The sequence below is a fragment of the Centrocercus urophasianus genome, unplaced genomic scaffold (assembly GCF_019232065.1).
Source record: "Centrocercus urophasianus isolate 14NV4802_14NV808 unplaced genomic scaffold, USGS_Curo_1.0 seq_17, whole genome shotgun sequence".
NCBI classification, from domain to species: Eukaryota; Metazoa; Chordata; class Aves; order Galliformes; family Phasianidae; genus Centrocercus; species Centrocercus urophasianus.
Window position 1 is genome coordinate 12,936,386 of NW_024884722.1, and position 13,186 is coordinate 12,949,571.

At 40.5% G+C, this 13,186-nt stretch overlaps 1 protein-coding gene across 5 annotated transcripts in view; it reads left to right on the forward strand.

Moving 5' to 3' along the window:
- The window catches only part of LCOR (ligand dependent nuclear receptor corepressor), a 57,907-nt gene that overhangs the window by 16,383 nt on the left and 28,338 nt on the right, over positions 1 to 13,186 (forward strand). For all 5 annotated transcript variants that reach the window (XM_042817818.1, XM_042817822.1, XM_042817819.1 and 2 more), the window contains 3 exons: positions 4,244 to 4,376; positions 8,796 to 9,083; positions 11,805 to 11,898. In XM_042817818.1, coding sequence (XP_042673752.1) covers positions 8,846 to 9,083; positions 11,805 to 11,898 — 332 coding nt within the window. In that variant the 5' untranslated portion in view covers positions 4,244 to 4,376; positions 8,796 to 8,845. The remainder of the gene's footprint in view (positions 1 to 4,243; positions 4,377 to 8,795; positions 9,084 to 11,804; positions 11,899 to 13,186) is intronic.

Genomic DNA, 13,186 nt, shown 5'->3' on the forward strand with positions numbered 1-13,186 from the left:
TAGCAGTAGTTCTACTTGCAAATGCATGGAGTTTTTTTGCCAGCCAAAATACAAGATGGTATTTGATAGAGGGGTAGACTTGAGTGTGTTCACTGAAGAACGTCAGTAAAATACATACAAAGTTAGGAGCTAAAATCTCCGGTCCTATTTTTGCCCGTATCCAAAGGGTTGTATGCAATAACATCACACTTTACAGATTAGAATGTTTTTCTTCCATCATAGAAAGCAAAATAACAATATCACAATTGTTTCACTTGTATGATCAGAGAGAATAATTAGTTAACTAAGAAACTGCTTCCAGATCATTAACACATGTACACTGACAGCATGAAAGACAGAGTTAGCAGCTCCAGCAGCATGCTCACAGCGAAAGGAAACAGATCATGTTCTGTGGGGCCCAACTCAGTGAGCTCCGTTTGGCTGATCTGCAAACGTGGTAATTCCCAGTTCCCTGTGGGCTTCATCCTTCATAGAGAAGACTCTATACGTGCTGTCCAAGCTTTTGCTTTTTTGTGGCTCTCTAACTTCTAACAGGTTGTAGTGCAGGTAAGCCCTGTCCATTCAGATGTGTTGAACTTTAAGTGTTTTTCTTAGTTGCAGTTAATTTTTCATTGCTTCTCATAAGAAAACCAACAGAGCTATCACTACAGAAGAAGTCTGTGGCTCTATCTGGAGTGTTTGTATCCAGTCAAATGGTCTTGGCTGTTATTTGCTAGCACGCAGAGCTCAAGCCTAGTTCAAGATTTTTATTATTTTTCTTTTTTGGTGAAAAGCTGGAGATAGATAATGTCAAAAGCACCAGAGGTAAGGAAACTGGGGAAAGAATCCTTTAAGAAGAATTCAGTTGAGTATATTCCTTTGGAAGAAAATGGATTGTCTAAAGCTACCTAAAGAAATTTGTAAACGTGGGTTTTGCTTTTCATTAAAAAAAAAAAAAAAAAAGCTGTGGGGGGGAGGAATGACACTAATCTCATTTGTTGGTGAGAGGAGAACAAGAAGGATAATACTCCTAAGCACATTAACTATTTCATAGATATATTTAAGCTATAGAAATAGCAAGACAGAAAACAACAGGGAGCGTATTCTGGAGTCTGATGCTGCTGGTGGCAGAGGGCTGAGCTGCTGCTTGGAGTGCCACAAAATAGCCTGGCTTCACTGTGAGGAGCTCGAGCAGCTCTGGGAAGAAGTTTGTAGGGTGCAGCGTGTGAGAGCCACACCAAAGTACTTTGAATTTTCAAGCAATGATTATGATTAGTCAGAACAGCAGCCTCTGATGGGGCGTCCGTTCAGTGCATGTTTTGAATTCCATAAATTTGAACTGTTACCTCGGAGAGTGAGGAGACAATGCCGTTTCTCACTAGGAAATCTTGCACTCCCAGTAAGTGAAGGTTGTTCTTTAAAGTAATCCAAGCACCTGAATTCATTGCTGATGCCAAACTGGGAGCAGTTGCAGGTGCTTCGGATGGCATGTTTGGCATTGAAACTTCAGGAATGGGACAGACCAAAACTTATTTTATCAGTCAGAAGTTACGGATAACTGAAAGGTGATAGCAATGCAGAAGTGATAAGCTATTTTGGGAGATAGAAGAATAGAGGCATGTCTTAATGTTGGGAGAGGGAATTCTTCTGTTGCCAGATAGTGATGCTGCAGGTTCAGGGAAGGGATGCTAGTGATGCATTGAGTCATGATTCCCATGTGAAGAGAAGCACAAAGAGAGCAGAATGGGATTATAAATATGGAGAAATGACATTTTAACCCCTAGGATTTCTGATCAATGCTGATTGGTTAATTAGCGTTAATCATTAAAAAAAAAAATCCCCCCAGATCTCCAAACAAATGCACACAATGGAGGAAAACTTTTGGAAGTTGACACTGAATGATAATCACAATCAAATATTTACCATGGAAACTTGAAGTTTCCCCTGAGCAATTAACCTACTGCAAAGATTGCTGGAATCATTGTTACAGGCAGTGATAAGAAAACAACAGAAAAAAAGCAGTAAGCAGAGATCTTTCTGGTGAACTGTCTCTTGAGGTCAGTACAGGAGTGCTTGGCTGTGTGGTACTTGCTGTGTGATGTCTCAGCTGTCAGAGATGATGGGAACCTGAGCAGCACTTGATGGTGGATGGAGGTTGTCTTGATCTTTAAGCTTCTTCCAGAGTTGCAGCTCATTGGATCAGGCTGAGGGGATGATGTTTCCTTCAATTCTGAATTGTTTGTCCTTTGAATTGGAAGGAAGTTTTTTTGCAATGTGTTTTTTGTGGGATTTCAGCCAGAGGATGCTGATCAACTTCAGTTGATGTCATTTAGCCGGATCTCTGTGCATCAGATTGCAGAGATTGCTTTTAAATAAAGCTTAAAAGTTTGTCTTTAAAAGTGCTAACACTTGTGTATTGCCTAGGCTAGTTGTGTTTGTGAGTTAATTTCTCCTTTAATGCCTCCTTTGACACAGACCGATGGGTTGATGGGTTTGTGCCTATCCTTATAACCTGGAAGGGTAGCAGAGCTTGGCTGAGGGTGGCAGTCAGTGACGGGGACAGATCCTGCCTGAAACTTCATCAGACGTGGAAACACCGTTTTGAAAAAGAGAATGGAAGTATGTTTTGAGTCTCACCTAGAAGATAACTCTACCAAAAATATTTGGTTTACTTTCCACGTATGTTTTCACTGTGAAATCCTGTACTGACACCTCGTATTTTAAGTATCAGAGAACTGTAAATGTGTGCTCAGCCTGTTTGTACGAAGCCTGGAGCCACAGCATGCTGCTACGGGCGTTCCTGGCACAGAAGTGAACGCTCGTCCTCCACTTTGAGTTCCCAGCCTTCTGAGGGCTAGCTTAGAAGTGCTGGCCTTTCCTATGGGAGCAAGCCTGGGTTCTCTCTGGTATAGAAAAAAAGGCTCAATCTGTTTGTGAGAGCTTTAACTCTGCACAACTATGCTTTCCCAGCGAGCGTGCTGTTAAGCTCATCTCTCACCTCGGTCGCTGTACTCATCTGTTAGTTTGGCACAAACTTCTGCTTTCTTTGTAGCCTGAGATGGGTATCCCCTTTTCTCTTTCGACAGAGAACTTTTGGAAGCTGGTAAATGACAAATCTTACGGTGAAAGCCCGTGCTGTACGGGCCAGAGTCCACAGCGTCCATGTGATTGCCCTTTGCACGTAGTTCATGTGACTGCTGCGTTCGTTAATTTACTATAGGCTGCTTATGTAACCTCCTTTCATTAAGCCTCTTGGAGCAGAGACTTACAAAATTAAAAATGACTTCTTGTTTTCATTTATTGTGAATTATAAGTGAATTGCCAGCTCTCTCCTCCTTCCCTTGTAGTCCCATGAGAACATGAACCTGAAATCAATTTGTACGTTAGAGGCCAGAAGCTGGCTGTAGCCAAGGTATTATGGTAACTGATACTATGTAAAGGTTAACAAAACAAAACACTCCCTCAACCCAAAGAGAGGTTGTGTATGCATTCCTTCAGTAGGTAAATACAGGTAACTTCAATATTGCTTAAAATGAAAGTGGGAGGAAAGGGCCCCAAAAGGGATTATTCTCCTGCGCGAGAGCAAGGCATTAAAATGAAAGAAGACAGAGGAGGGTGGGTGGGGAAATCCAGGCAGTTGTATTTGGTATGTTTGTAACCATTGTCTTCCAGTTTCTCTTTAATTATCCTAGTAAATGACTGGTTCTGAAATATTCTGGAGATAACTTCCAGTTGTACAAGAAAATGAACTTTAATTCATTGCGGGTATTGCGAACAGTGAGCTTGCATTTATTTCACTAAGAAGTCACCGCTGCTGAGCCTCTTGACAGAGGACCTTGTTTGTTGCTGGTGCTTGGCCATTTACTGCTCAGTTCACATGAACACTGTGTGAATGAAGGTGAATTTTCTCTGTATTTTGCCCTCGGTGTTTTTTTCTTATAGAACCGAACTTAAGAGCCAAAGAACAAGTGTTAGATACACAATTTGCAGCCAAATGTAGTAAAATACAGAAACCTTCCTTCTGGTGGGCTGTTATTTGCCATAACGCTATCAAATCTTCCAGTCTTCTGCTGCATTTACAACAAGAGAACAGGACAAAGTACAATGTTCTGGAGCAGTCAGAAATTCAAGTTTTGATTTCAATAGATAGAACTCTGTGCTGAGTATCTAACAAAGCTTCGAATTTCGTAAAATGTGCAATGCCTAAGGAGCTTTATTTGTTTTGGAGGCAGGAAGATCTTATAACTATTAAATATCTTTGCAGGAGCACTTAGTCTGTCTGGATGAGCCAGCCTCGGAAGCTGGACAAGAAGCTCTGCTTAGACAAGAGCAAGCAAAAATCATTCGTTTTGAAAGGCAAGCGGAAGAGTTCCTCAATGCAGTCTTTTACAGAAAAGGTTGGTTTTAATGTGGGGTGAGGGGGGGAGTGACATCTCTTGCTGGTCTTTTTTGCATGTGACGCAGGTGTCCAAGATTGGATGTTGAAATTGTCATTGTATGGTCAGTACTTTTCAATTGCAGTCTTTATTTATCAAGAAAATTAAATCTCCAACAATGTAGCAGTACAGCAGCATGGTCTTGAGAGAGAGGAAGAGAGCGTAAGAGCTTTAAGCCCAAAGTAAAACTCTCCATGGGAACACAAGTATTCTTACAATTATTATTCAGCTCTTATCCAGCAGAACTGCTGCTCTGAAGCCAGTGTTTAGGTGAGTGAGCTGTAAAGAGGAGCAGTGGTGATGGTAGGTGGGAGATATATACACACAAACACATAAACACATATATATACTTTCTAAAATTAATTTATTGCTGGGACCTATATTAATTTTTAAGAAGCTAGCAGTCTTCTCGCTATGGTCTGTGGTGATTTCCACCACCGCCTGCCCCAGCAATCCGCAATCCAGAATGTAGTTGGAATAGTGTGCAGGGGTTTATATGGAAAATTCAAAAGGGAGCAGCACAAGAACTGGAAAATCAGTACTGTACAATATGCTGAGAGCAATAATGGTAGCTCAGTGTTAGAAAGTCTTGTAAATCTGTTCTGGAGAGTTACATCAATTAAAGCTCACTGTTCAGAAGGTGTGGAACTCGCTTCTCTGCTTTCTGTCAGCCTGAGAAATGGGAATCCAGAGGTTGCTTCCAAGTGCATCCTGAGTGGAAGTGCATTGTACTTATCAGGCTAACCCACGTGTGAGAAAATCTGCCAAATCAGTAATTCCAACCTGTCTGCTGGGGGACAATACAAGGCTTCAGTTTAACAAATTAGAAATTGCTGTAGCCAATCTTCAGCCCATCCTCACAGTATCCAAAATATTTAAAGGTGTTTTAAGCAGATAACAGTATTTTAGCCTTTCTTTTATGACTCAGATGAATAAATACAAATATATAGTATGATGAATTGCATGAAGTATAGCATGGAGGATGGTAGGAGGGGCAGTTACTTGCATGTTACTACCAGTAGTTCAGATAATGCTTTTATTCCAAGCCTGCCTTTCTAGTGGCTTTTTTTCTTTTAAAGGTAATTTTAAATTTATCCCATCGCTCTTTTAAATCCAGAACCGATTTAAGAAAATAAAAAAATATGTAGAGTGTATATTTTTTTCCATCCCAGTTTTCTGGTGTAGATGGAAGCTGTGCAGAAGTGCCTTTGCAGCGCTTCCCAATGTTTTGTTAGATATCTCATCCCTTTAACAAAAAGCGTAACTTTGTGTGACCTGTGTGCGTACTTCATGAGAAACACATTTCCTAAGTCATAGGAAAATTGTTTAATGCTTTCTGTGGTCAGGTACAGAATAAGAACTCGGGAATCATTTTAGATTAAAAATAAAAATAAAAATTCTCAACGATTCTTAGTTAATGTGTTCTTGGTTTCCCTTCTCCATTCCAGCAGAACTGAGCTTGGTGCAAGAGTAGTAAGGGAGGGGAAGGAGCCTGGCAGGAGCTCAGTTCTGAGTCCTTTATGCATTGTTGTCAAGCTTGGCTGTATTTAGATTGCTTAAAATGTTATTCTAACTCATGCCACTGACACGAGATCCCCAAGCACAGTCATACCAGAGGGAACACAAAGAATGGTGCAGTTCTGATGCTCCTCGTTGCTCAGAGGTGCTTGGATCTCCTGGCTTCATGCCAGTAATTAGTTCCTTTTTATTTCCATCCTGACTGCCAGTAACATTTGAGACTGCTGTTTTGTAGTCAGTGTAGGTCAGGGAAGATGCAGGTGTTCTGTGAACAGATGCCTGTTGCATGTCAAGGACATGAATTCGTGTGCATAACATACAAAGATAATGAGCAATATTAGAAAACTTTCAGAACTGCCCAGTAATGCTAGCTACTTCCTCTCTGCTCTGTGCCCATGGCACTCTGACCCAGTAATTCTTCCATCAAATGTTCGTAATGCCAGTGAAAGCAGAGTGCTCAGTTCTCCATTACCTTAATGTTGTGACGTGATAGGACTTTGTTTTGGTGGTTTAGTGAAATTATACCTCTTTTTTGGTTGATGTTTCCCTTTTGAGATTTCTGTGTAGGTAAAATACACAAAGGCTATCAAGTATTTAAAGCTGGGCTGTATTAATTGACATAACTTACAGTAGATAAATGTGGGCTGTGTTTATCATCTCTGAGAATCTCTATGCCTTAAGTTAAAATTTCTTTCAAATAAATGAGATATTTGAAATCAACATGAACGTGTGGTTGATTTCCAGTGATGCTGCAGAAACACCAGGAATACTTTGCTTTCACTTTTGAGCAGTTTTTATTCTGGACATTTAAAAATCAGGCTTTGTATGAAGCAAGTTGCCTTTAATGTGCTGGGTAACTACCCTTCTGCTTGCAAGTTAGAGTCCTGAATTAGTAAGTTTATCTTGAGTAGCTCTCAGTAGTTGCTCTTTGCTGCTTCTTTGAATTAGCAGGGTAGAAAGATGCATGCCTGCAAGCATATACAGTATTTTCTCCATGAATTTGGAAGCACATTTAGCTGCAAGCTTTATTGGCTTGTATGTATATGAATGTATGTGCACAGGAAAAACATGATTCTTCAGTAAATGTAATCTGTATAGATCTCAGCATTCATTTCAGCCCAACACGTATTCTCTGCAAGCACGTGTCAAATGGCTGGAATCAGTGTGATCAGACTGTCAAGCTGGGCTCTTCTGGGCTTCCTTAGAGCTTCTCACGTCCTTCAACGGGTCATAATAGAGAGCTTAGAAAATGGAAGACATGTCATACTTGCTGGAAAAAGCTTCCACGCTTCTTCCCTGTTACAGCTCATGTCCTCGTGAGTCTTTGGAAAGAAAGGGAGGATGTAAATGTACATAAATAAGTTTGGCTCATCTCTTGGTGGCTTCTTAAAACTTTGTGTTGTGTGCTTAGCAATAAAGTATCTCAGACTCCACAATAAAGTGATTAACTATTTACATAAACATCCCAGAAATTTAGAACTACTGTGCCACTGTAAGATCATACACAATGACTGTATAAGATCTTAAATTTGAAAACCTGTACTTAACAGGAGGGAATTGTGGCTCAATAAGTACTTAAATCTCAGTGTGGTTTTCCATCAAGAAACACGGTAGCTGCTTACTGCTGCTCTTAGGTTTATGGGCAGCTCTACCCTCAGTCCCTCATGTCACTCATCCTTAACAGATACTCTGCTGCTAGTTGTTGGATTGATGTATGTTTGTCAAAAATGGTGGTGAAAGGCAAATTAACACTGAAATGCCCCACAGATGATTTTGCTCCATCTTGATTCTGATAGCTCCATCTCGATAGATTGCCTTTCAACCTAGCAATTAAAAAAAGCAAGCACTCTTCTATTGTTTCTGCCTGAGTGCAAACTTTAGATTTATTTGGTCTTCCAGTGCACAATTTTCTCTCTGGAAATAGAAAATCGAATCTTCTGAGAATTCCATTTCAGGAACTGTTTTTAACAAACAAACAATGACAACAGCAAAAGAGCCAGCACCCTGATTTGTCCAAAGAAAACACCCAGTGCTTACGAGGAAGTGGCAGGACTTAGAACCTGTGACGCAGGAGCTGTGGCTTTGCTTTGACTTTGTAATGAATTGCTACTGGTCTACGACAGTCATTTGCATTATGACCTTTGTGTTGCCCATATACCTGAACACCTTATGTATTTCTATGCTTTTTTTAGGGGGAGAAAAAGAAAAAAACGAAACTTCTAACTGTTCCATTTCATGTTCTTACCAATAGACTTAGCAGCACTTCTAGAAATAGAATTACTTTTCATTTGACACCTCTTGGTTTTTGGCAAAGTTCTTTGGGTAACATCTCGTGCTGTACTGTAACGCAGTAGTAGATGAAATGAGATGGAAGGCACACTTGATCTTCATTCAAATTATTTTGAAGAATCAAAACTATAGAGCTTCATTTCCCAGTAATTTTATAGGGGACTGCTGCAACTCTGCTCTCCCCCCACCCCTTCCTATAGTTACAGGTAAGTTACTCATTTCTTCCACTGAATAACCTGTTCAGTTTTTCATAATGAACTTCATTACTTGATGCTTTTCTTTGTGGTTCCAGCACTCCTTTCCACTTCCACACCTTTTAATGGTCTGGTTGGATATACTTGAGAACAAAAGATGAGATTGTGTATTTTTCCTGGAAAACAGTTGCTTTGAAAGTTTGTACCCGAATTAGCTATGATTCTTGTTCAGATATTCCAAGAGTGAAGTACTTATTGTATAGAAACGCATTTATCTTCTGCTTGCTTTTTGTTTTCTTTTTAAAATAACCAGTGACTTAATATAAAAGCTGTTTTATTTGAAGTGCTTCCTTAAAAAAAAATTCTCTGATGTTTCCAGACAGTCCTAGGGTCTCTGACCCCAATATTCCCCTAGTGGCCCGTGAGATCATGCAGCGAATGATCCGACAGTTTGCTGCTGAATATACCTCAAAAAATAGCTCTACTCAGGACTCCAGCCAGCCCAATAGCACAAAGAACCAAAGCCTGCTGAAAGCATCTCTGGTCGCCTCCTCTCCCACGGCTGCAACTGCTCAGAACCCTGTGCTCAGCAAACTTCTCATGGCTGACCAAGACTCACCTCTGGACCTTACTGTCAGAAAGTCTCAGTCAGAACCTAGTGAACAAGGTAGGACTGTTACCAGTGTCTTGTGTCCTGTGGCAATCCACTCCTGGCTTTCTTGTTAAAAACGATGGCAAGTTTGCACTTTTACATACAATGTAAGTGGAAAAGCAGCAGATGTCATGGTGAAAGACTGACTAGCTAGATATGGCTTGCAGAGGAGATAATTCTTGAAAGAAGGTAGGCTCACAGACATGAATGATTTTTGTGAAGAAGGGCAAAGGGGATGGACGTGCTCTGACCTCTGGGAACAATTGTGCTGCAGGGAGCTGCGAGAAACAGCTGCTCAGCGGGCTGTGTGCTTGCTGATAAGGTGCTGTGGTCATCAAAACCTTCCTGAAGATCCGTGCAGAATCCAACTGAAGGACTGGTTGGATTTATTTTCTCTATGATCACAATGTGAAAGTAGTCAAATTTGGTGAGAAATTGCTTTGTGACGGCTGGCTCGTGCATTTGGAAAAAGTCTGGTTTTTTTTTTTTTCCACCTTAAAAATAGACTTGTTCAGCAAAGCACAGATTGAGTGACTTGTAACAGTGTTGCAGAGCTTGTTTTAAGGTGAAAACCTTGCTTTCCATAAAAAAGAAAAGTTTTTAACAAGCAAATTCTGCAAGTGATTTTTGTTAAGTGAAAGATTTTTTTTTTCCTGAAAATCTGGATTAGAGGTTATGATAACTGTATTTTACTGAGAGGATTCGAATTAACCTCTTTTCCCTTCTTTAGTAATGTGATTAAAAGTGCCTGAAATCATTCTGCTAAATACAATGTAGACTATGCATCCTCAAGCTGTCCGATGCCTTTAAAACAAACGAATGCCAACAGCAAAATAAAGCAGCAGAACCCTTTAGCTCACTGGTATGTGGTTGTAAACGTTCCTTCATCTTGTCTGCATGTATACAGATATCCTGTATCTGTAAGAAGGTTAATTTTTATGTCCAACCATGTTCAGATTGGACATCTGGGCACTTCTTACACTTCTAGTTATTGCCACGTGTCAGTCACAAAATTGCATTGAAAGATTATATGGTACTTTTTCTAAGTGAGGATCTGTGCCTTTAGTTGATGGGCGTTTATTTCTAGCTAATGGTATTGCAAAGCAAATGTAATTCACTCATGTCTTTTTTGCATGTATGTTTATGAATGTTAAACTGTTCTGATCTTGAAGCTCTTCCCCAAAAGGGAGGAGAGAATTGGTTCTGTGTTTGGTTGTTTTTTTTCTTAATTTGAGGTTAAGAAGGAAGTGTATACGTGAACTGCTCTTAGTGGTGAAAAAGCGTGGAGATGATTTATCATGTTTTGTTCCTTCTTGATACACACGTGTTCCAATTCAATAACTTCTAAAGCGATCTGTTAGCTGATGCAGTTGTTTTTCCTAATTTACATAACTGGGAAGGGTTTTGCCAACCTTTCTAAGGAGGGATTTAAGAGGCTGTCACAGAGACTGCTGGGGCAGCTTTTTGGTGTATTTCCGTCCTAGAGGGCTGAGGGGAAGAAGTCAGCTTGTGAGCTCAGGGCATGGGACTGCTCCTGCTTGCCCTCAAGAACCCTTCAGTCAGAGGAGTGGGGATGGAGCCCCTGCCTGAACTCTGCTGTTGATGTGTCCCCTTGAAGAGTGGGTGCTGCTCCATCCCTCCCTGTGTCCCGTGGCTGGGTGCCGCAGCGCTCAGAGGGAAGAGCTCTCTGCTGGCTTAGGTTTGGGTAGCGAGGTGTTCCCACATGCGGTGGGTGGAACAGTTTTCTGTAAGTCAGCTCTGTTTCACTGCTTTTCTTGTGGGTTTTTTCCTCCATATGTCAAATGAGAACTTGAAGCAATCTGAAAGCCATCTTAGGTTGTTCTTGTGTTTGAAGGTACTTGTGTTAATGAGCAAGTAGCTCTGAAACATCTCTTGTTTGCTTTGCCAGCAGCTTTCATTTATCTTTGCCTCGTAAATTCCATGTTTCAGGGTTTCCAGGAATTTCAGATGGCTGTAGTGCTTTTAAGGCAATATTGCCTTTATTAAAATGACCAGAATTTCAAGTTGTTTCAGTGCAATGGGAACGAGGCTTTTCTAGCATGCAGCAATCCCTTTGCTGTTGCCTAGAAATGCAGAGTTCATGTAAGGGCTCACAGAGGAGTGCAGGAGAGTGCAAGGAAGTGCCATTAGTGTGTGTCCAAGGGAGAATGGGAGAAGCAGCCTATATAGGTGTGAGAGGAGAGGGCGTAAAGCGACACAGTGAAGGGGAAAAGCAGCGTCTGTGCCATCAGGAACCCAGCAGGGACACAGGAAAAACAGGACGAAGCTGCTTGCTGGGGGAGGAGTCCAGTGTTATGTGGGTGCTCCTTTGAAAGTGAGCTTCCCATATTAAATTCCTACGTTAATCCAAATCTATGCAGGAAAATTGAAAATAATATATGTTATGTCTCTCTCTATGTGCACAACACTGATTTAATGCCTCCAGCACGTAAGTAATTTGTAATATCTCATGCCTGAGACTGTGTTGCATCCTGAACCATCGTTTGTAGGCAATTATTTATTTTCTGGCCCTTGTAAAAGATGCCAAATTTTGTTGTGACTTCTGAGGATTATGCTGGTCATTTGTAAGCCAAAATATGACCAAATCCAAGCCTTGAGTCACTGAAAAAAACAAGATGTTATGTGCTGAACAAGACGTTAGCCCAAAGAAGTGGCTTTGTCAGCATGACTGATTCTGTTTCTTCAAACGCTGAAGCGATTCTGTCATTTCTGCAGACGGCGTGCTTGATTTGTCCACTAAGAAGAGTCCTTGTGCTGGCAGCACCTCTCTGAGTCATTCTCCAGGATGCTCCAGTACTCCAGGAAATGGGTAAGAGAAAACGACTTTCAGTGACGTCTTATGACTGTGTTTTTAACTAAAAATGTATGTTTACCACTCGTCAAAACTAACTTATTTTTGGTGTTAACCTCCTGGAGTAATGTGCCTTTCAATGTGCCTTTTGGTGAATCCCTTCATCCCACCTGCCAAATAAGGGTTGTTGCAAACTGAGAGCAGTTTACCTGAGGTGAAGAGCTCTGCTATCTGTTATTTTGGCCAGCTTAGTACTTAGCCAAAAGCACTGCCTGCTTCTTGGATTCAGTGGAGAAGTAATATCGGTCAGATGTCTGAGGACTGTTGTTTGTTTTGTTTCTTTTTTAAAATGCTTTGCAATGTGACTTAGATTTTGTTTCATTTAGATGGAAGTTAACTAACAAAGAAGCTTATTTTACCAGTAGCAATAATTTGGATGATGAACCAGAGTGATTTGATTTTAAATCACTGCATGTTCTGTGTTTCTATTTTCTTGCACAACCTTAAAAAAAAATATATATATATATATACATACATATAAAACAAATGGAGAAGTTGGGTGGCAGTGAAGTCTCCTAGTTCAGAAAACTCGAAGTATGGTTTGGCTTTTTTTGGATTTGCAATTGCACTGAATTATTTTTTTCTAAGGAAATACAAAATGCATGATGTGCTACTCCTGCCTTAATTCAAGGTGTGGAAGAATGCTATCAGTGGTTACCTGTAGATTTCATGTTTCTAGTGGTCACTTTTGCATAAATTTAGAAACCCTTTATTGTAGTTAGGTTTGAATTGATTGTACTGGAGAGGTGGTTTGTGAGTAAGAGGGGTTTTGGGTGTTGATAGGAAAATTTTGTTTGGAAGCTGCTGTGAACTACAAGGTTCATTAGTGAAGTACAGAAACAGAAGTGATTCATACTACTATTTAATTGCTGAATTTAGACCTACAACAGCATTTGGAAAACCTGAATTTTTAAACTAACAACCCACTGCCAGTGCCAACCTCATGTACTGCTAACAACTGGTTTAACTGTTGCATTTCTTTGGGGAAAAATACTGCTGAGAGTTTCTCTCTTCAAGATTACATTTCCCATTTAATATTTCTAGAAATAAAATACTTCAGTCCTTGTTTAAGAGTTAGCCTGAATGCTTTTGCACAGATCTTGAGCATAATCCTTCCCCACCTTTTCAGAATTGCATCATTTCCAGCTTTGTTTTCTTACAAAGACTCCATCTGGAATCTGTCAGGACAGCAAGTTGTTTTTTTTTCTTCCCCATGTGTGTGCCCGAAGTAAGGGCTGAAATCCAA